General features: G+C 31.2%; 1 protein-coding gene across 3 annotated transcripts; it reads left to right on the top strand.

Moving 5' to 3' along the window:
• Positions 1-1,992: 1,992 nt before the first annotated feature.
• Positions 1,993-22,573, top strand: LOC111048261 (probable cytochrome P450 CYP44). Of its 3 annotated transcripts, XM_039434646.1 has the most exons (7): positions 4,661-4,806; positions 6,143-6,151; positions 8,824-9,296; positions 11,463-11,665; positions 12,379-12,501; positions 14,979-15,144; positions 22,062-22,568. In XM_039434646.1, exons 3-7 carry the CDS (start codon positions 8,850-8,852, stop codon positions 22,566-22,568), a joined length of 1,446 nt encoding a protein of 481 aa, XP_039290580.1. In that variant the 5' UTR covers positions 4,661-4,806; positions 6,143-6,151; positions 8,824-8,849. The 3 variants fall into 3 exon arrangements, with proteins under 3 accessions (XP_039290579.1, XP_039290578.1, XP_039290580.1); XM_039434645.1 differs by lacking the exons at positions 4,661-4,806; positions 6,143-6,151 and adding an exon at positions 1,993-2,155 and having other exon boundaries at positions 8,826-9,296; XM_039434644.1 differs by lacking the exon at positions 6,143-6,151 and having other exon boundaries at positions 4,629-4,812; positions 8,826-9,296; positions 22,062-22,573.
• Positions 22,574-23,468: the final 895 nt, after the last annotated feature.

Below are 23,468 nucleotides of genomic sequence, written 5' to 3'. Positions count from 1 at the left end.
AATTACGACCTACATCGTATTTTTCAAGCATAGAAGCAATAAACATGGAAGCAAGGTATCCATTCAAGAGGTAAGACAGGTTAAAACAAAAATTGGTCGAAGCTCGAATGATATTCATCAATAATTAAAATTGAAATTTTATCTGCCAAATAATTTTACAGACATTTCTAGAATCACGAATATAAATTAAATATACATCAACAGATCTATCAGATCTATCAACAGAGCTATCAACAGATGTGTGCTCATAGATGCATACCTGTATTTTTCAATATATTGGAAAATAAATGATTGATTGAATGTTCAATATACTATTTCTATTATTAATCATTAATGTGGATGGCATTGTTCATGATTAGGAATATTTTTTCTTATTTAGTGCTCCTCTAGGTATTTATTCACCAATAGCAATAATAAAGTTAACAAAAGTACAAAATTTTAGAAGTGGGCTATGCAGTACAATTCATAATCAACAAGATCATGATGTGATAATATTAAGCAAAGTAATAATAAAATTATTTTGGCTCTACTGGCAAAAGTAACACTCTAGCGCCAGTAGTGAGTTCAATTGAAAAGTAATTACCGTATATAATATTATGTACATGTACAAGAACAAAAGAGTACAGATTGAGAATGTTAAGTTGTTATTAACAAAATTAACAGAGATGTAATAAAAATAATAGAAGAATAGAAGAACATTGACAACAAACAAAGTAATCAAGTAATATTGAGATAGATGTTTGCTCCCATCCATTCGAAGAAAAAAATGCCGACAGTTTAAAAAATAATTCACAATAATTTCACAAAAACAATTATTATTAATCAATAATGTGGATGGCATTGTTCATGATTAGGAATATTTTTTCTTATTTAGTGCTCCTCTAGGTATTTATTCACCAATCAATTTTACTAATGGATTTTAAAAATACATGAATATTTCAAAATATATAAGCTTAAATTGAATAAACTAATCTGGCTGATGAAGGATGTAATTGATAATAATACAGATTGACTCCTACAATATAGGGCCTGTACAGCACTATCAACAGATGTGTGCTCATAGATGCATACCTGTATTTTTTAATATATTGGAAAATAAATGATTGATTGAATATTCAATACTATTTCAACTCAATGACTCCAATAATAACAATAGCAAGATCTGCTTTGAACTTTCAGTATCCCTTATAAAGTACCGTATATCAAAGCTTATCATTTGAATAATGCTCACAGATCAAAGTAAATCTCTATAATTGAATATTAAATAAAAAGACTAAGAAATTGTCAAAAATTACCACAATACCAACTTCTCAACTACACAAAAAGTGAAAGTAGCAAGTCAAGCTGAACAAGTGAAGTTATATTTTAAATTGAAACTCTATAATTAAGTTTGTAGTGTGAATATTTAGATGTTGTGGAACCTTTCCAAAATGAAGATACTTGAAATGTTGTCAAAAAATCCTTTATACATTAGAAATACGTATCTGTATTACAGAAAAGTACATAGCCTGATTAGAACCGTTACTAATGCTGTCTATTAATATTACAGTAGGCTATTAATAAATAGTGATTTTACATCAACTCTTGATCCTTTCCCATATAACGGCAGCTCACTGTAATCATTGTCATTACAATACTAATTATGAAAGTTTGAAGAGGTCTAAAATTTAACATATGCTCCACCTCGTAATGTTTGCTTCAGAATGCTCTTTCAGATAAGATAGGCCTACAATGAATATATGTCTCCAACTACTAAAATGATATTTATTTCAAAATGTCAGAATCAGTTGAATAAGTAGTATTGATGCTATTTATAACGAATTCTGACAGTTTAAAGTGGATATGACTATAGATAGGTACTATATCCAAACCTTTGCCCTTAGCTTATCTTATGATTCCTCCATGCATTCAATTCATTCCCCCACTTTCTCTTTATCATTTCTCTCTCACTCTCTCTTTCTCTTTCTCTCTCACACACCCAAACACGCGTGCCTATTTGTCATCAATTGAAGTTATGTAGTGTCAGTTAGCCAGTGCTAGTTGATAGAATCAGAAACTATGACTATGGTGCAGGGTAAGGGATCAAGTGCATCAGGTTTTCGTTGTTGATTTAAAAGTTTGTGTGTGAAGTGATCAAGTAGCTTAATTCTATAAGGTGAGTTTCTAGATTAATATAACTGTATAATTTTGATTAAAGTATTGTTGATTCCGTTTATATTTTGATAACTCTCTTTATGTTGAAGAGTATTTTGTGAAAATACTTGAGGACTGAAAATTTTGTGAATTGAAGAACTACAAGACTTGACCTGTTCCGGACTATGTGTTATGTAAATTTGGGAGAGGAATAGCACAAGGTTACCTTATTTTTCCTCTCCCTATCATTTTGATAATGTATACTTAGGCTACTGTATAAATAAATGAATGTTTGCTACTGCGATGTTTTGCATATTATGATTTTGTAGATTTCAGAAATGAAACAAAATAAAAGCAATCTAGTGTCATTTTATTTCATAACAACACAACCAGTTTCAACTCTTCAAGTGATTGAGCTTGAAAATATATCTTGAAGAGAGTTGGAGCTAGTTGTGTTGTGATAAAACAGAAGGGTACTTGATAACTTTTATTGTGTTTAAATCAATTTAGTAGCCCTAGAAAGAAAAGTTAGTACTGTAATTTAAAAAGTTTTGAAAATAGAACAATCTCATCATATTATAGTAAATATAGTTTGGAAGTTATATTGGTATGATTGAGAGGGATTATTAATTTTTCTGACTGTGTTTTCTCATGGCGTTAAGGCTTTTAACTGAACGCTAATTTATTAAATTATAACAGAACTTTTGAATTATTTGTGAAGAAAGATCCATTAATTCTGATACAAAGAATCAGTAGTTTAAAGATAAAAATCTATATAAAATGAGGATTCAAATAGAATGAGAGAATTTAATTAATTGTAATCAATAGATAACTCCTGTTTTAGCTTTTGATGAATTGTAGGAAGAGTTAGAAATTAATGCTGTAATACATTTATTTACAGCGGTTCATGTGTGTCCCCAAACCAACTTCATGTACCCCCCTTTGGTTCCGCAACTTTATGTAACACCGCTTCAAGACACCCGTTCAGACGACAGGTCTAGGGACGTAAGAGGACGTCGCCGTCAAGCCAAATTCAACCGGTAAAAGTTCACCGCCAAAAACAAGGTACTGTAACCCCGACGATAAAGCAACGTACAGACCAACGAAAGTGCAGTGTAGTGAAACAAAGGTTCATTCGAGAATGTCAATCAAAAGTGGGGATTCAAAATTATTATGAAATGGGTTATATGGGTTACTATCGACGAAATTTGGGTTCAATGGGCTTTTCTTCTTGAGTAATTTCATGTTGAAATTAATTTGTTATTGTATGACTGATATTGTTTGGTTTTGTGACGTTTTGCTATCTGAACAAGGGATAGTAATGCGCCCCCAAATCAGATGAAGAATGTCAACAAAGTAACAGGAAATTGTTGTTTCTGTTGTTCGATTTTAGTTGCCAATGTTTATTGAAGCTGTTTGTATTTTACAATTATTTCAAATTCTAGTGTTATTCTATAGTAGAAACCTATTAAATCAGGCATGGCAAGATTAATTGAAGTTTTCTTGACTCTAGCCCGTTCACCTGCATGAATTAGGTATAGACTCAGGTGTTTTCTAGATGTGTCGACCTATTTCTAAATTCTAAATTTTATTCAAAATTATCTTCTTTATCATCTTTTAAAAGGTCAGGCACAATACTATTTCAACTCAATGACTTCAATAATAACAATAGCGAGATCTGCTTCGAACTTTAAGTACCTATTTATTCCTTATAAAGTACTGTATATCAAAGCTTCTCATTTGAATAATGCTCACAGATCAAAGTAAATCTCTATAATTGAATATTAAATAAAAAGACTGAGAAATTGTCAAAAATAACCACAATACCAACTTCTCAACTACACAAAAAGTGAAAGTAGCAAGTCAAGCTGAACAAGTGAAGTTATATTTTAAATTGAAACTCTATAATTAAGTTTGTAGTGTGAATATTTAGATGTTGTGGAACCTTTCCAAAAATGAAGATACTTGAAATGTTGTCAAAAAATCCTTTATACATTAGAAATACGTATCTGTATTACAGAAAAGTACATAGCCTGATTAGAACCGTTACTAATGCTGTCTATTAATATTACAGTAGGCTATTAATAAATAGTGATTTTACATCAACTCTTGATCCTTTCCCATATAACGGCAGCTCACTGTAATCATTGTCATTACAATACTAATTATGAAAGTTTGAAGAGGTCTAAAATTTAACATATGCTCCACCTCGTAATGTTTGCTTCAGAATGCTCTTTCAGATAAGATAGGCCTACAATGAATATATGTCTCCAACTACTAAAATGATATTTATTTCAAAATGTCAGAATCAGTTGAATAAGTAGTATTGATGCTATTTATAACGAATTCTGACAGTTTAAAGTGGATATGACTATAGATAGGTACTATATCCAAACCTTTGCCCTTAGCTTATCTTATGATTCCTCCATGCATTCAATTCATTCCCCACTTTCTCTTTATCATTTCTCTCTCACTCTCTCTTTCTCTTTCTCTCTCACACACCCAAACACGCGTGCCTATTTGTCATCAATTGAAGTTATGTAGTGTCAGTTAGCCAGTGCTAGTTGATAGAATCAGAAACTATGACTATGGTGCAGGGTAAGGGATCAAGTGCATCAGGTTTTCGTTGTTGATTTAAAAGTTTGTGTGTGAAGTGATCAAGTAGCTTAATTCTATAAGGTGAGTTTCTAGATTAATATAACTGTATAATTTTGATTAAAGTATTGTTGATTCCGTTTATATTTTGATAACTCTCTTTATGTTGAAGAGTATTTTGTGAAAATACTTGAGGACTGAAAATTTTGTGAATTGAAGAACTACAAGACTTGACCTGTTCCGGACTATGTGTTATGTAAATTTGGGAGAGGAATAGCACAAGGTTACCTTATTTTTCCTCTCCCTATCATTTTGATAATGTATACTTAGGCTACTGTATAAATAAATGAATGTTTGCTACTGCGATGTTTTGCATATTATGATTTTGTAGATTTCAGAAATGAAACAAAATAAAAGCAATCTAGTGTCATTTTATTTCATAACAACACAACCAGTTTCAACTCTTCAAGTGATTGAGCTTGAAAATATATCTTGAAGAGAGTTGGAGCTAGTTGTGTTGTGATAAAACAGAAGGGTACTTGATAACTTTTATTGTGTTTAAATCAATTTAGTAGCCCTAGAAAGAAAAGTTAGTACTGTAATTTAAAAAGTTTTGAAAATAGAACAATCTCATCATATTATAGTAAATATAGTTTGGAAGTTATATTGGTATGATTGAGAGGGATTATTAATAATTCTCACTCTCACTGTAATAGAATACCAGCCTAAATTTTTTAATATGATTGAAAATAATTTTCATGGCCTCCGAACTACCTAGCTGGTAGCCTTCATATAATAATAGTAGTTGTATAATGAATAAAACAATATAAAAATCTGGTGTGGTACACTCACACAACTTTCCTTGCTCATTGAACTGGGAGCCTCATTCTTAAACGATAATAATTTAGAGAAATAACATAATGACGATTGGCGGCAACATAATTATTTGAAACTACGATCGGACTACTGTATATGTGTGTATATAATTATTGTTTACAGAGTACTTTTTCCTTTGTGTAAATTGTGAAATCCGATGATTTTTTAAAAGTCGTCAAAACAGCTGTTCTACAGATGAAATATCTCGACTATGTGTTATTTTTATAGACTGCTCTACCTACCTACCTCATGCACGAGAAGGAGGTTACAGAGTACATTTCTCAAGGATGGGGTGAACCCCCCATTAGTTTCCCAGAGAGGAGACTCATGCCAGTTGATGGGGCTGATAAATAACTATACGGAGTATGAATTTGAAATAAATCAGTCGAGTAATTTTTGAGAAAATCGTGAAAAGCATGGTTTTTCAGTAATTATCCGCCATTTTTCTCGAGAATATTACGCAGCTCCTGCAATTTTCCTAGAAATAAGACTCATGTCAGTTGATAGAGCTTATGAATAGCTATCCATGGTATAAATTTGAAGAAAATCGTTAGAGCCGTTTTCGAGAAAATCGTGAAAAACATGGTTTTTTAGTAATTATCCGCCATTTTTCTCGAGAATATTACGCATCTCCTGCAATTTTCCCAGAAATGAGACTCATGTCAGTTGATAGGGCTTATAAATAGCTATCCATGGTATAAATTTAAAGAAAATCGTTAGAGCCGTTTTTGAGAAAATCGTGAAAAACATGGTTTTTTAGTAATTATCCGCCATTTTTTCCGCCATCTTGAATTGAATTTTATTGAATTTCTTATTGTCGGGTCCTCATGGTATAAGGACCTTAAGTTTAAAATTTCAAGTCAATCGGTTAATTAGGAATGGAGTTATCGTGTTCACAGACATACACACATACACACATACACACACACACACACACACACACACACACACACACACACACACCACACACACACACACACACACACACACACACACACACACACACAGACCAACACCCAAAAATCATGTTTTTGGACTCAGAGGACCTTGAAACGTATAGAAAACTTGAAATTGGGGTACCTTAATTTTTTTTGGAAAGCAATACTTTCCTTACCTATGGTAGTAGGGCAAGGAAAGTAAAAACTTGTAGTACCCTTTATTATTGAAAACTTTAAAATATGTCAACGAGTAGTTTCGATCATAACTTAGGTCGATAATTTGAACACAAGTTAAGGTCGAAACTAGTCGTTGAAATATTTCAAAATTTTTAATAATAAAGGGTACTACAAGTTTTTATATTGTTTTTAATAATTTGAACAAAAGTAGCCCATATGAGTGAAGTGTTTTTAGTTGTATATAATAATTACTTTTGCTTATCACTAGTTCAAATTTTATTTCTCACTTCAAATTATAATGTAAGATAATAATGTTAGTAGTCTACGGTAATGAACGTTTTATACTCTGATAAAAATATGGTAAAAACTTTAGCTTTTATCTCTGAATTTCCATTGGAAAAGCCAAACTGTATGGTATTGTTTATCATCTCATTAAATTCCAATTTCTGAAATTATAATGAAACTGAACACCAGAATTGTTGAAAGTCAGCTCATTAACTAAGTTTTGAATTTATCAGGTCGATTGAAATCGAGAAGCTCCTTTATCTAGATAAAAATAGGAGATCCAGGCATTGAGTTATTGTATGTTAGAGGGGTAATATTCAAGAATATGGTTATCCAGGAAATAGGAAATTGTTTGACGGTATACAGTACCTACTATGGGTAGACTGGAATGCACAATAAGATAAATTTGAAAAGGAAAACATCAGCAAGTAAAATTTGATAAATGGGTGGTAGGCTATTGAGAAAATAAGATAACATTCGACATTGATCTATCTGTTGCTCTATCTGTTGAAGAATGAGCTCGAGTTGAATATGTATATCGAAATATTCCTGATAAATAGCTATGTCACATGTTATCTTTGGAAAATAAAGAGACAGACAGCTACTATTCTGTTAAATGCATGTGGTCGATATGGAAACAAATTCATCCAATCCTGCTTGGGATGTTGGTTTTGGAAATTCACTTTTGGCTTGGTAATGTGGAGTTCCTCTCTAATAAAATAGCACTATGAATATTGTAACATTCCACCTATCCTTTCAACCAGATGTTCAATATATCTGGCATTTTATGATATATTTTATTTTTTGCTCTCGTTCCTGCTTTCCCAAAAATAATTTATATAATATATTGATAACGCAAGTCTACAGGGGGAATAAATTGGAAATTTTATTTGTTCAAATGCTATAGATAATGATTAATTATTATTAAACGAAAATCCCAATTGAATGCTGTAAATCACCCCGAAGACTCCTGCTACACTGCAAATATTGACAACAGGGTAAACAGCTAGATGAAAATTAATCAAAAACAGCATTTAATTGAGATTTTCGTTTAATAATAATTAATAATGCAAGTAGCCTTCTATAAACAAATAAACATAAGTTTAATTATAATTAATAAAACGCAAGTAACGGTACTATAAACAAATGAACATAATAGTGTTTAGAAATTGAAATTACCATCCTATGATGGACAATAATGATTCATGCTCATAGGCTACTCTAAAGTTATAAAGTATATTAAATAGACTACTCTGAATACATTCTATTTGCAACAAACCTAATATTCGTCAAATTGCAATAAATCAAACTGTAAGTTTATAAGTGTATAATAAGATTATTGGTACAATAAGGAATAAGGTCTTTCCTAATCCATGCATTAGAATCATGTTTAATATCATTCAACCTCACAAGACCAGTAATAAAAAAGTATTATATATTATTTCACTTGGAAAATCAGGCACCTTCAGAGTATTTTTTTTATTTTTTATTTTTTTTTTTTTGCTGAAGATGAGCTCTAGGCTTGTGTGTGTGCGAAAAGATACTATAATTATACATTGTTTCCAAGTTACTAAAAGTTATTCTATATTCTCTTTATTTATAACTAACAAGTTCCTTTCAAATAAAGAATGTATAACTGTCATGATCGAGCCTTCTGAAATTCTCTATATTTTGGATTATTATCATCATTATCATTCTCATTTCTCATATTTAACATTTCTATTGTAGCCTATCAAATTTATATTTCTCTATTTTATTGTATAGTTGATTTTATTTGTTTGGATTCAAAGGAGTTATTCATTTTTATTTTTCCTTCTTCAGGTTTCACTTCCACTATCCCCAAAAATGAGTCTCAAAAAGATACCAGGACCAACAGCTCTACCGGTAGTCGGCAACCTCTACCAATACATGTTTAACAAGTCGAAAATCTTGAAATACCACGAGGTCCTCCAGCAATTGTACGAGAAATATGGACCCATAGTGCGTGAAACGTTCGGAAACAAAACAATTATCCACCTTTTCGACCCGGTGGATGCTAAAACAGTCCTAGATAACGAGGATAAAAGACCGTTTGTGGTTCCACTACAGGAAACTACTCTGTTGTACAGGAAAAAGTCTGATATGTCTCTGGGACTGGGTAATACTAATGGCGAAGAATGGTATAGGCTAAGGTCAGCCATTAAGGGGTTCATGTTTGATTTCTATGGACTGAGGAATTTGTCGGTGAAGAAGGATGGAGTGTTTGATGATATTATTAAGAAATTGGGGGATGAGATTGACGATAATGGTCAGGTAAGTGACTGTTTTATTCCAATAATTTCATTCTTCAATGTTGTTCTCCAACACGAACTGCTTTTTATTGAAAAATTCTAATAGCAAAAAGTGATACAATAATTTCACTTGATACTTTGAATTATGCAAAATTAATGATTTAAACTTACCGTTTAAACTCTGGATAGGAGGCACAAGCTTTTGAGAAAGTTTTAGTGGTGCGTGTTTATGAGAACTCAGAGCTCACTCTGTGCACTCTATAGTGGACAGTGAATCAAAAGAAAAAATCTAGAGCTATGATTTTCACAAAAGGTTTTCTCAATATTTCTTAAAAGAAGCTCTGAAGAAATGTTGGAAGTTTGTTAGTGGTGCGTGTTTATGAGAACTCAGAGCTCACTCTGTGCACTCTACAGTGGACAGTGAATCAAAAGAAAAAATCTAGAGCTATGATTTTTACAAAAGGCTTTCTCAATATTTTTTAAAAGAAGCTCTGAAGAAATGTTTGAAGTTTGATATACAAAACATGCGTAATATTTAAAAGAATAAGACACTGTTCAAGCAACAAAATTTCTGAAGCTGCATCAACTGAGGAATACAGATGTGATATTCTTTTTTTTCTGAAGTCTATATTAGCATAGCCACCTCTAATACAAGGCCGCGGCCTACGATATTGCAACATCGCAGTGTAGGCCTAGAATCTAATACATGATTAGTGAAGAAGATCAGCTAGTATTTTTTTAAATATTTTTCACCAATCATGTATTAGATTCTAGGCCTACACTGCGACGTTGCAATATCGTAGGCCGCGGCCTTGTTTTAGAGGTGGCTATGATATTAGTCCAAAAGATTACTACATTAATTAGTTATTCAATCATAATAGGTTTACGTATACATAATAAAGTATTGATAGTAAACGTAGGTACTACATTATCGATAGGATTATAGTTTCTTAATAGAGGTGAGGTCCTCGTTATAAAGACAGTGTTTGATTAACAATGGTATTTCTATCCTTGTCTATCATTTAACAAAGCGGATAGCGCTATCTCTTTCTCGCTTTGCTCTGTTGCCAGATCGACTTTTAACAATTTAGAATTGAATTAATAAACAAAATATTTCATCTCAAAAATGAAAATTTATTATGGAATTATTAAAAAATATAATATAATATAAATTAATAGAATATGATCGATTATTTTAAACTATAATGAACAGTCAATATTACATCAATAAACCTGTATCAGCTACCGTCTATAGAGAGCATTGACAAGACAGAGGATCGGCAACGTTGTTCTCCCATCTTCCTCCACTGCCATTATAACGTGTACCTCACTTTATAGAGCTATGATTTTCACAAAAGATTTTTGAAAAGAGACTCTGGAGAAATGTTTGAGGTTTGATAAACAGCATGCTTGATATACTTCAAAGAATAAGAAACTGTTTGAACAGCAACATTTCTTATGCTGCAACCACTGACGAGAAGAACACAGCTCTATTATTTTTCCTGTGCTGCATCTAAAAGATTACATCAATAATTGATTTATTTCAATCATAATAGGTCTACAGTATACAAAGAATACATAGTTTTGATTCTACAATATAATAATATTGATAGTATACATACTACAGTATCAATATAGGTTCATAGTTTATTAATAGCAGACTAAAAGATGCGTTTACACCAAAGTTATTAACAAAATGTATATTTTTCCGTCCTTATAGATTCTATTAGATTGAACGGAGCTTGACAAACACATATGCACATCATGTGTATGATAAGTTATGCCCAATCTAATAGAATCTATGAGGACGGAAAAATATACATTTTGTTAATAACTTTGATGTAAACGCATCTTAAGCAACTGAACTACATTTTTATTTGAACTAAATTCGATTAAATCAATCATTTTTTCAATAATATTTCATCTTTTGAATGGTTGAATCTCATTTGTTGAGTGATGAGCTATTATTTTAAAAGAATATAATATATAATATAAAAAATATTATTTTTGTGTTGAAATATTAATGTTGGAAGTAGCCTAAAAGCTGCAATCGTCTTTGAAATAATGCTGGTTGCGTTTTGTATTTTCATGGATATAATTTTATATTTTCAAACATATAACGTGTAATAATAGACCTATAATAGAATAGATGTGATTAATTCTATCAATAATTTCTTTATTTTTTCAGGTTAAAGATTTGAGAATGCTCTTCGGCAAATGGGCTCTTGAGAGTTCAGGTATCACATGCTTTGATAGAAGACTGGGGTACCTGGATAATGGCGAGATGGAAAAATTGGCTGAGAAAATTATTGAAGCCAATAAGGAAGTTTTTTACCTATCTGGATTACTAAAGTTCTCATTTCCTTTCTACAAATACTTCCCTACTCCCAAGTAAGTTTATATAATTTATATTCTTTCTCCATTAGAAAATGCTCCATTAAAGAAACTTATTTCTCTGTATAGAATCATTTCCCTATATGCATAGTTATTTGACAATGAATACAGAAATATTAATTGTCTTTTTTTTCTTTAGGGCTACATTTGAATATAAATCTGAGTACCTTTTTTGAATTATTTCATCACGACATAATTATGTTTCAGCTACAGTACTAATGTAGTATTCAATATTTTAGAAATATTATTTATTTAATAATTTAGAATTGATTATTCATCAATTATTAATATAAATAATTAGAAGTATAATAATTAGGCCCATACTAGACCTCAACTTAAAGAATACTTTAAATAAATGAATTATAAAATTTATCACACTAGACACTGTGCATATCCATTCTACATTTTACATTGATGAAATCATATCAATATTCAGTAGTAATTATTGAATAATATTGGCAATATATCCATATGTTGAAAATTAATGAGAGTAGCCTATTGCATTTTCATGAAATAAAATTCATGATCTATTTCCATAGCATTTATATTAACTTATAACAGGTCTAAATATGGTAGGCTACATGGAGACTGCATCATACAGTCCAACTAAACAGATATATTATGTCATTTATGTCTATATTATTTGTATCTTAAGATGTATCTACGAATATTTCTAAGCGTTACATAATAATCAAAGTTTTGTTCTATAGGTGGATCAAACTTGAAAAGGCAGAAGATGTGATAACGAATGGGACAAAGTATCAAATGGAGAAAGCTTATGATGAAATGTACGAAGTTATGAGTGAGAACAGAGGAGATATTCCTAATGACAGGTAAGCTAGTATATATTTTTGCGATTTTTTAAATTTGTTGATGTCATTCTTCGCATTTTTAAACGTCTATACAGTACCATTGTGAATCGTTTGAATTTTATTTTATATTTCTATCATGAAACAAGAGTCCTAATTAATGAGCAATCATTCACCTTGAAGACATTTTCCTTCTAGTTGTTCACCCTGTTGTCAATACCTATTAATTTTCAGTCGCACAAATCACCTGGATAGTTGAAAGAATTTCATTTGAATTTTTTGTTGAATTGCATTATATTTGTTCAATAAAAATGTTGTAGGCCTGTACCCATAAGCATTTTAACAAACTGCCCTCATCCATTGTGCATATAGTGGCTCACCACAGCTTTTTAAACGTAATTTGAAGACTTTCCTATTAAATCTGAGTAACAAAGATGTAGTAAGTATGTATAATATAATTGTATAATAAATTATTCTGTAGTTTTAGATTTAGATTTCTGATAAGAACTGATTGATGGTTCCCAATATGATAAATTTTGAACAAATAGTGTGAAAATAGTTTATAATTCATGAATATTATTGTTTTTTTGTGATTGGATGCAATTTCTATAAATTTTCATTTAGCTGGTAGTGCAAAAATCGAGTGAATGTGTCATCTTTTATTCTTATAATTATTTTTTTCTCAATTAGTAATGAACTGTTATTAAAATGAATATTTTTTGATAATTGAATATTTTGTAGATACTCCCATATGCGGTCAAGCTTTAAGCTTTGCATAAGTGTAATTTAATCAGAAGGATTCATTAATATTAACTTTAAATTGTTTATTTGTGTAGCCAATTGTATTATTACAAAAATATCGTATTATGAGTTTTTCTGATAAATAAAATCATCATTTCATTAACAATGAAATATTTATTTATTTGGCTTAGTGTATTCATGAAGTTGTTTTTATTCTTTTTTGTTGTTTTATATTGAAAATAGAAACAACCTCATGAATACACTAATTTTCTTTTTTGTTGTTTTATATTGAAAATAGAAACAACCTCATGAATACACTAATTTTTACATTGTAAATTGATTTTTTTTTTGAAATAAGTATCTTTTGTCTGTCAAAAAATCCCTCTCTACGTCTTTAATGAATATTTTTCCTAAGAATGATGCCTGTTCAGGAATGTGATTTCATAATGCTCATTGGAGATGAATCGGAAGGAGAAGTAAGGCTCTAGTTTGAATTTTCCATTCACAAATTTGTAAACAAAATTCGTCAAATTTTCCAATCATGAATCTTGGAGGAACTGTACCATGAAATAAATGTGGACAATATAATCAGTGCCCTTGTGTGAGCTATAATTTAAACATTTTATTTTTATTTTAAACAGAATTTATCTATGTAGTCTTAACACTGCAGTGATGGAATATTAGTAGAAATCTGTGATTAACTATAGCCTACTGTAATATTTTAAAGATCATACGATATTCCATGTGTATATAGCTTTTAAAATGGAAAATACATAAGCAATTAGGGCAACTGAGATTTCAAATAATATTTATAAAAATTGTATTAATCTAATTAATGAAATAGATCTGATTTCATTAATTAGATTAATACAATTTTTTAATTGACCGAGCAAAGTGAGGTCTAAGATTCAAGTCGACGGTTTTGCATTTATATTAATGTTTAAATGTTTGAATGTTTAAATGTTTGAATTTTTGAATGTTTATATGTTGCGCATTTACGGCGAAACGCGGTAATAGATTTTCATGAAATTTGACAGGTACGTTCCTTTTTTAATTGCGCGTCCACTTATATACAAGGTTTTTGGAAATTTTGCATTTCAAGGATAATATAAAAGGAAAAAGGAGCCTCCTTCATACGCCAATATTAGAGTAAAAATCAGACTATAGAATTATTCATCATAAATCAACTGACAAGTGATTACATAGATGTGTGGAGAAGCCAGTCTATTGCTGTATTTCCATAAGGTCTATAGTTTCAATCAGGTACTTGTGGATGAGAATACTGCGTGAGGTCTACTGTTCACAGAAATACTAGTTAATTAGATTAATACATTTTTTTAAAATATTATTTGAAATCTCAGTTGCCCTAATTGAAGCTTATGTATTTTCCATTTTAATAACTATATACTCTTCAGAAGTTCCATTATGAAAGAAATCATCCATTTCATTTAGTAACCAAAAGACCGTAGGCCTATATTGCATTCAACACTATTGGAACACTGCAAGTATGACGGATAGAATAATGATTGATCAGACCTAGTTTTCCATGTGTATGATGATCCAGGCCCACTCCATTCCTAGTTTTTGCTTCCCATAACGATCTCATAAATTAGTATAAAAAATAGTCCATATTGTGCCTCTCCTCTACAATATTACTAGGTAATCCATTGTTCAATAGTTTAGTTCCTGTAGATCACAAATGGCAACTCAATTTTTTTCTTTTTTTTCAAGATAAATTATCTGAATCTCTCTCTTTTCAGGTTCGAGTTCCTTACAGACTTACGGAAGAAGCTGAATAAGAAAGAGATAACCACAATCATGCTCTCAGTACACACAGATGGATTGAGCACTATTGTACCCTCCTTGCTGTTCAACCTGTATTGCTTGGCTATCAATCCAGAGATTCAAGAGAAGGCTTACCAAGAAGTGAGTATTCAAAAGTATTAAGTACTACTGTATATTTATCTTGTATGAGTTTTCAGAAGTACGGTGTGATTGAAAATATACTTTGTCACTATACATAGATATTGTTTGTCACTATACATAGTACAAGAGGCATTCTTAGTTTATCTCTCCCGGTCTGTGCTTCATTGACCGAGCAAAGTCAGGTCTAAGATTCAAGTCGATGATTTGCATTTCTTTTCATGTTTGTATGTTTTTATGTTTATATTTATGTTTCGCATTTACGGCGAAACGCAGCAATAGATTTTCATGAAATTTGACAGGTATGTTCCTCTTTGAATTTCGCGTCGACGTATATATATACGGTTTTTTTGAAATTTTGTATTTTAAGGATAATACAAAAGGAAAAGGAGACTCCTTCGAACGCCAATATTACCGTGAAAATCAAACTATAGAATTATCGATGATTGAAGATCAGAAGTCGAGTGGATTATAAATCGCATGCAATGACGCATGCAATTCAATATCTCAATGTAACTTAGTGGAAAAACAGCTGTTAAGTGGACTATTAATTGCATGCAGTGAGGCATGCAATTTATTGATAACTTGAAATAGCATAGTATTTTCTCCCAAATTTTCCCTGATTTCAACTAGGTAAGCTTCTGATGATAGTAGAATAGCTGTTTACATCAAGTTATTAGCATTGTCGATACAACAACTCAAACAGTCGTTTATACTCGATGGACAGTATTAGAGGAGACTTTGGTCTATAGCTGCGCGAGGTCTACTGTTCACAGAACTACTAGTTGTAAAAAAGAATAAATAAAGAATAAAGAATAACCTCTAGACTGTATTTTTCTCTTTTGGGCCACTTTTGAATATAAATAAAAATAGAAATCCAAGTAGGCCTACCCTTTTTAAAATTGTTTATTCACAACTTGATTCGGCTAATATAATGCCATTATCAATTCTTGATATATTCCCAAAACATGTTGTGACTAAACTATTTTTAAAATGATATTTAGATTTCTATTTTTATTAATCCTCTACAGTAGACCGTGTATTTTGAATCAAATGAGGTTTAAAGCAGTTTTTGGTGAATGCCTGTTGTTTTTCACATGTATTGTATACGGTATGTAAATGAATGGATGAATATAAATATGAATAAATAATATCGGGGGACCGCGAGCTTCGCTCAGAAGTGTAACAGCATAGACAATTTGTAACGAAAGATTGAATTTATAGTTTATATTTATTTATTCATTCTTTCAGTCGTACAATTATTTTTACAGTTATATGAGGAGGCACAACAGGATTATGCCCAAAACTGTCCTTTTTTCAAATGTATACTACAAACAAACAAATCATCAATTACAAATAGATATTATATTCTGAATTCGATTCAGAATCATATACTAAGTTTGCTACAATATTTTTGTTAATAGACTATGTCTATTAGCATGTCTATACAGCATCTAGTTACTATTTTTGACTTTCATAAATTTATGGAATGAACATGAAGTAAACATGTTTTCTGGAAAAAAAACAAGAATAAGTTTTTCTTGCTGAATTATTGTTCTCGTGAAATCAGCTGAGGAATAACCCACACACACTCGCTCACTCACTTCCATTACTGTATCGACAGAGACGACAAAATTGCAGCTGTTTTTCCAAGGACGTATTTATCCTTTTAATGTCCTTCAGCAAGTTATCCCAGGGTTGAGACCTAGTGCAATCGAATTTCCATATGATAAACCTACTTTGTTCCAAATTTCGTGAGAATCGTTAGAGCTGTTTTCGAGATCCGGTCACATACAGATATATAAACAGAAATTGCTCGTTTAATAGTATAGGATACACAAGTTTAAATCAATCTAAACTCATGGGAATTCAAGTGTCAAAGGAACATTTTGTTGTGAACATAGTCATGAAGCATTCATGAGAACAATAAATTAAAGCAAGAAGCGAGTAATTCAATGTGACAACTCAAATCTTGTTGTTGGAGTTCTTCTTAAGCTGCTTACTCCAATAACAATAACATAAAGCTTCTTATTCCTCTCAAACTTTTCACTACAGGAAAAAATAAGTTTATTTAATGGGATTTTGTTTGTACTTGTGTTCAGGCTTCTACAAGAGTTTATTATTAATCGAGAAAGTCTTAAAAGTCCGAAGTCTGAAATTAAAAAAGTCTAAATTAGTTGACGAGTAAATGCTACGACGGTAGTGAGGTGATATACAAAGTTGATTTAATCGCCGAATTTCATAAAGACTAATTCATATTCATAAATAACTTAGCATCAACCATCAAAAAAACAAAGTTTGAATTCCCCACGCTGATTCATAGAAGAAAAAAATTATAGTATTATAAAATAAGTTTTTATAATGATAAATCAGTATAATATATCCTAATGTGTATCAGTGTTAGTTTATTTTTAGCTCTTTTACATGTAATATATCAATCTATTTGAAATTAAATAATTTCGTTTACATTAAACCGGTATAATATTTTTATGGCATAGTTCAACGTGTAATAATTATGGATTATTTGAGTAACTATATCAATGCAAGCTCAAATAATACATCTCAGGTTACCTGATCTATACCTTCATCTATACAACATGGCTGTCAATTAAATGTATTCATATTGAGTACAAAATAACCAACTGCTTCCATATAAATTAACAAGAGTTGAAAACCTGGTGACTATCAAATATTATATTTATTGCTATTGTATTCTTATATAACTTTAAAGTGAAAAACACTCACATTCTTTGGTGTGGCGACCGTTTCGTGCTGGTGTTGCACATTCTCAAGCCAAACGGAAACTGAAGTACCGTATTCTTCTGTCTTCAGTTATAAAGATAAAATAATGATAATAATAATATTAGTGAAAACAAGATGGATAACCATAACTACAAATTATATATTTTAATATTGGGGCACCGAGCTTCGCTCGTTATTTATATTTATTGATAAACAGAACACAATTCTCTAAAATGATCATGTTTATATTCTACAGCTGGTTATACGTCAGCTTATGAATTTCGGGGATGCGATATATCCACAGACAACGAAAGTCTCAGCTGTTTCAGCCAAGGATGAATTATCTTTTTAATGTCGTTCAGCGAGTTTTACCAAGGATGAGACCTAGTGCAATCGAATTTTTATATCATAAACCTACTATGTTATGTTCCAAATTTCGTGAAAATCGTTAGAGTCGTTTTCGAGATCCGTTGAACATAAATAACCAGATATAAATATAAAAATACAGAAATTGCTCGCTTAATATAATATAATATATATTCATGTATATATACCCATATATAACCTTATAACCACATAACCAGTTAACCACATAACCATATAAATACACAGGTATATACAGAAATTGCTTACTTAATATAAATATCGGGGCACCGAGCTTCGTTAGTTATTTGTATTTATTGATAAACAGAACACAATTCTCTGAAATGATCGTGTTTATATTTCACATCTGGCTATACGTCATCTTATGAATTTCGGGGATGTGATATTTTGATTTTTCACATACTCACTTTTTTACTATTCACAGCTGTTTCAGCCAAGGATGAATTATCCTTTTAATGTCGTTCAGCGAGTTTTCCCAAGGATGAGACCTTGTGCTATCGAACTTCTTAATCATAAACCTACTATATGTTCCAAATTTCGTGAAAATCGTTAGAGTCGTTTCCGAGATCCGTTGAACATAAATAACCAGATATAAATATAAAAATACAGAAATTGCTCGCTTAATATAATAGGATAGGATATTTCCTAAGAGATCAGTTCAAGATTTAATTCTTGTCAATTAGCTTTCAAATCTCTCTTGCGACTCCTTTACTTTGTTGTAAGAAAATGGAGCTGAAGTGAAGCATCTCTTGTGAAGTGTCAAGTACTGGTAGGGTAGGCTAGCTACCCGTACTTGTTTTGTACGTCTCGAGAAACAGAATGACCTCTTCAAATGCACCTTAAGCTTCGCTTTTGTTAAATTTGACACATTGTCCTCAGATCTCTTGATACTTCCTTTGAATTAATTGCATTTATAATTATTATTGTTCTGGCCTTTATGTTTCTTGAGAATTTTGTTAGCTTCAGTACTATTTACAATATACTTAGCAATAATAGGCCTGCAGTAATATTATAGTACAATATTAACAATGATAAAATCATTTTGTTATTTTTACTTTCCTTGCACTATTACCATATAGGTAAGGAATGACTTGAAATTTGGAACTTAAAATCCTTACAATATAAGGATCCGACACGAACATTTCGATCTAATGCAATTCAAGATGGCGGATAAAATGGCAAAAATGTTGTCCAAAACGGGTTTTTTCGCGATTTTCTTGAAAACGGCTCCACGATTTTGATCAAATTCATACCTAAAATAGTCATTGATAAGCTCTATCAACTGCCACAAGTCCCATATCTGTAAAAATTCCAGGAGCTCCGCCTCAACTATGCAAAGTTTGATTAAGATTCCCGCAATTATCAGGCTTCAGATACAATATTTGAACAAAGAAATCCAAGTAGAGAAGATTAAGCATGAAAATCTCTACAATTAATGTACAGTAACATTTTCACCTAAAATTTAAAATAAGCTCGTAATTCGAGAAAATGTTATTATTTCAATTGCAAACTGTTGGCACTGTTGATTTATTGAATCATTCATTCACTATGAAGAGATAGCAGACTTCGTGTGTCTCCAGCGTTATTGTCCTGTCACCAGCTGGCTCGGATCTTTGAATAGTAGACTTGAGATGCGCGTGAACACAAGCGTCAGGTGATACATTTTCATAACGGCAAGGAAAGTTGTGTGAGTGCGCCACACCAGATTTTTAGTTATTTTAATTTGTAATTTTTAGTTATTTATCTTAGAGTATAGTTAGTAGCATTTCGAAAATCTTTATTCCTCATTTTGTTTCTTTATTGCTTATGCAGGCCTCGACAGGCTAACCGGAACTCACCCCTATTTATTTATTTATTTTATTTATTTATTGTATAAAATACTATAATCATAATACAATTATGACATTGAGGAAAAAAACTAGGCTAAGCCTGTACTATTTCTCTCCAAAAATTTTGATAAAATGTTAATGTTGTCCAAAAGATAAGGTATATAGTCACACACTGCTTCGTCACTGATTTCGGTCCAGAAATGATGATTTAAAATTTTGAATTTTGAAGGTTGATTTTATACTCTAAATTAATCAATTATGCTGGATTCCACAATATCAATTCTTATCGAACCTACTTTTGGCGAATATACAAAACAAGGAATTATCACAGAGAAGGAAGATATATTTAATTTATGGAATGATCTAAGACACTTTTTGGACTTTATTTCTTGTATTTGGGCAGACCGGCAGTCATGAACTTTTCAAAGTCACACTCGTTGCCTCTTGCAATCTTGAAGAGACCCTTGTCGCCCCAGTCGTAGTCGTAGTCGTAGTCGCCCCTACTCACAGATGTCTTTGTGGTGGTATCCCATACATTTCTATTACAATTATTGTAATTGTATTTATTATTGTATATATGCATTTTCTGGAATAGAGAATATTTTTATTTGAATTTGAAAAAATTGCATCAATATTATTATGAATTTCCAATTACGTGTAGGAGAGAATTCCTATCATTTCAATTAAATATAGAGAGTCAATTCCATACATTACCTGTCCTCATATAATATGCAAAACAGACCCTTGCATGACTGATTAAGAATGATCTGCATCATTTCATTATTATTTTGTACAAATTATAAAAGAATTATCAACGACGATTTCAGAAATATATTTTAATTTCGGGGATTGTCTCGTTATTTATTCTGTATGGTATATATTTTTTCAATATGTTTTATTTAGTAATTGGGATAAATTCAATTCAATTTTCCATTCAATTCATTTATTGCCAATTTAGAATATTCAAGACATATTACAAACTCTTTATAATATGACATATCATCAAAAATATAAATAAATAAACATAATTAATGGATCTTTATATACTGGTACTATGATATTTAAAAAAAAACTTTGTTAAAACTAAAAACAGGCCACTGTAAGCTAAACGTTTTACCGGACCAAATAGCATGCAGTTGAATAGTTTTTCAAATTGTTCACTTTATTAGTGAAAATTTCTAGATTCTTGGGCTGGCCACTAACGCTAGAACAAGCATGCACATACACAGTCGACTTACATTGTTGTGTCATCACAGCAATACGCTTCGATCAAAATTTTTTGAGATCAGTTTTTTGTATCTTCAATTTTTGTTGTTTATTTTTTCCTCAGCTGCTCTATTTAAGGTTGAATTAGAAATAGAAATATATTTATTAGCCGATAAATACTTAAAATTATTTATCTTACGTCATAATTTGTAATTTTCCAGTGGTTTATTCATTGTTATTGGTTGTTTATTTCATGTCAGAAGCCTTTCGCTGATGACAGCTGTGGTGACATACCAATGTAAGTCGACTGTGTATGTGCATGAATGTTCTACCGTTAGTGGCCAGCCTTAATATGAACGGTTTTGTGGAACTAATGACAGTCACTGTAAACGTTGAACTGGACTAACTCAAATTCATTTGTAAATGCCTGTGTTATATAATCAACCACGAACAGTAGTAGGCCACTAGTTGATAATAGGTATTTTATTCTTCAATGTTGTTTTCCATCACGAACTGCTTATTATGAAATCACTTTTTTGCTATCAAAAAGAACGACTTGCATTTAGAATTTTTACAATAAATGAATTTATTCACTCACTGTGACAACGAGATCTTTCGGCGAGAGTGAATAAATTCATTTATTGTAAAAATTCTAAATGCTAACTTAGTCGTTCTTTTTTATAGCAAAAAAGTGATTCAATTCCTATCTTATTATTTTTTGTATTATTCAAAATAAATTATTTTTTATCTCATTCGCAGGTGAAAAAGTTCATGTCAGAAGGCGCCCCTGCCACAAAAGAACTAATCTCCCAAAGCATGTGGGTGAGTGGAACAGTGAAGGAAACCTTCCGATTCTTCCCGATTGGCACCGAGATCGCCCGAATCCTCAAGAAAGATCTGCCACTTTCGGGCCACAACATCCCCCAGGGCAGCAACATTCACATCAACATGAACGTCCACTTCTTCAACGAACAGTATTTCAAAAATCCACGCATTTTCAACCCCATCAGATGGTCGGACGGGTTGACTGACCTCAGCGAAGACGCCAAAAGGGTCAGGAAATACGTTCTGATGCCTTTTGGCGCCAACATTCGATCTTGTGCCGGAAGGCTACTTGCTGATCAGGATTTGATACTGATGGTTTCCAGGATACTGTATCATTACCAGCTTGTGTATCCTGAGAACGAGAAACCGTTGCAACAGGTGTTCAATACGTTGCTTGTGCCCGACCGAAATCCGCCCATAAGGTTTATTAAAAGAAGTTGAGAAAATGGTGTGTTTTTTCTTCAAACCTGGCAAGTCACTCAAGGTAAATTTGAGCTATTCTATTTCCAGTTTTTTTGGGAGTAGGCATAGAAGTAGTTTTTGTTTGTAAGTTGGTTTAATCTACATCATCAGTACCGTAGTATTAATAATGTGTTTATGTAGTACAAGAAAAACTACTATAATGTATGCTGTAAAACTACTCTGCTGTATTTTGTGGTAGTATAGTGAGGTGCACGTTATAACGGCAGTGAAGTAAGATACTGTAGGAGAAAAACGTTGCCAAGTCTCTCCATTTTACCATTGAGTGTACACAGCATTACTCAATTCATCCCATTAAATTTGATCTAATAATAAATATCATTTCCTTGATAAAATAATCAATTTAATGTCAAATTAATCAAGAAAATATATTTTTTTCATAATTTGATTCAAAAATTTGCTTCCATAACTGAGATCAGATTTTTATTCTTATACAAATCTGAAATGGCGGCTAATTTAAAAAGCTGTGGTACAAGAGTTTGAATTTCAAAACAACAGAAATTAGGCTATTTGGTAGGTATTCTTCTCCGATTTCTTTTAAAGATAATAGAAAATGAAATCCTATTGAAAATGAGTAATTTCAATGGAAATAATTCTGAAATAGCCTTTCAGTATTATTTATATCGGTACGAGTAGGTCTAATCTATACGTGTAGCCTAACTGAAGCATGGATAGAGTCTAGGATGGTTAGTTATCAACTTTTAAAATGTCATTCTGGGTATTTCAATTTGTATTTCTCATATGGTAATGTCTAAGAATTATTTTATTGTTTCAAAAATACATTTTAAATCAATTATAAGACTTGTGTAATGTACTCAAGTATTTTGATAGAATAAAGAAAAAATAGCGGCTGAGAATTGT

The sequence above is a fragment of the Nilaparvata lugens genome, chromosome 8, assembly GCF_014356525.2.
Source record: "Nilaparvata lugens isolate BPH chromosome 8, ASM1435652v1, whole genome shotgun sequence".
NCBI classification, from domain to species: Eukaryota; Metazoa; Arthropoda; class Insecta; order Hemiptera; family Delphacidae; genus Nilaparvata; species Nilaparvata lugens.
This window is presented reverse-complemented; position numbering and strand designations above follow the sequence as displayed.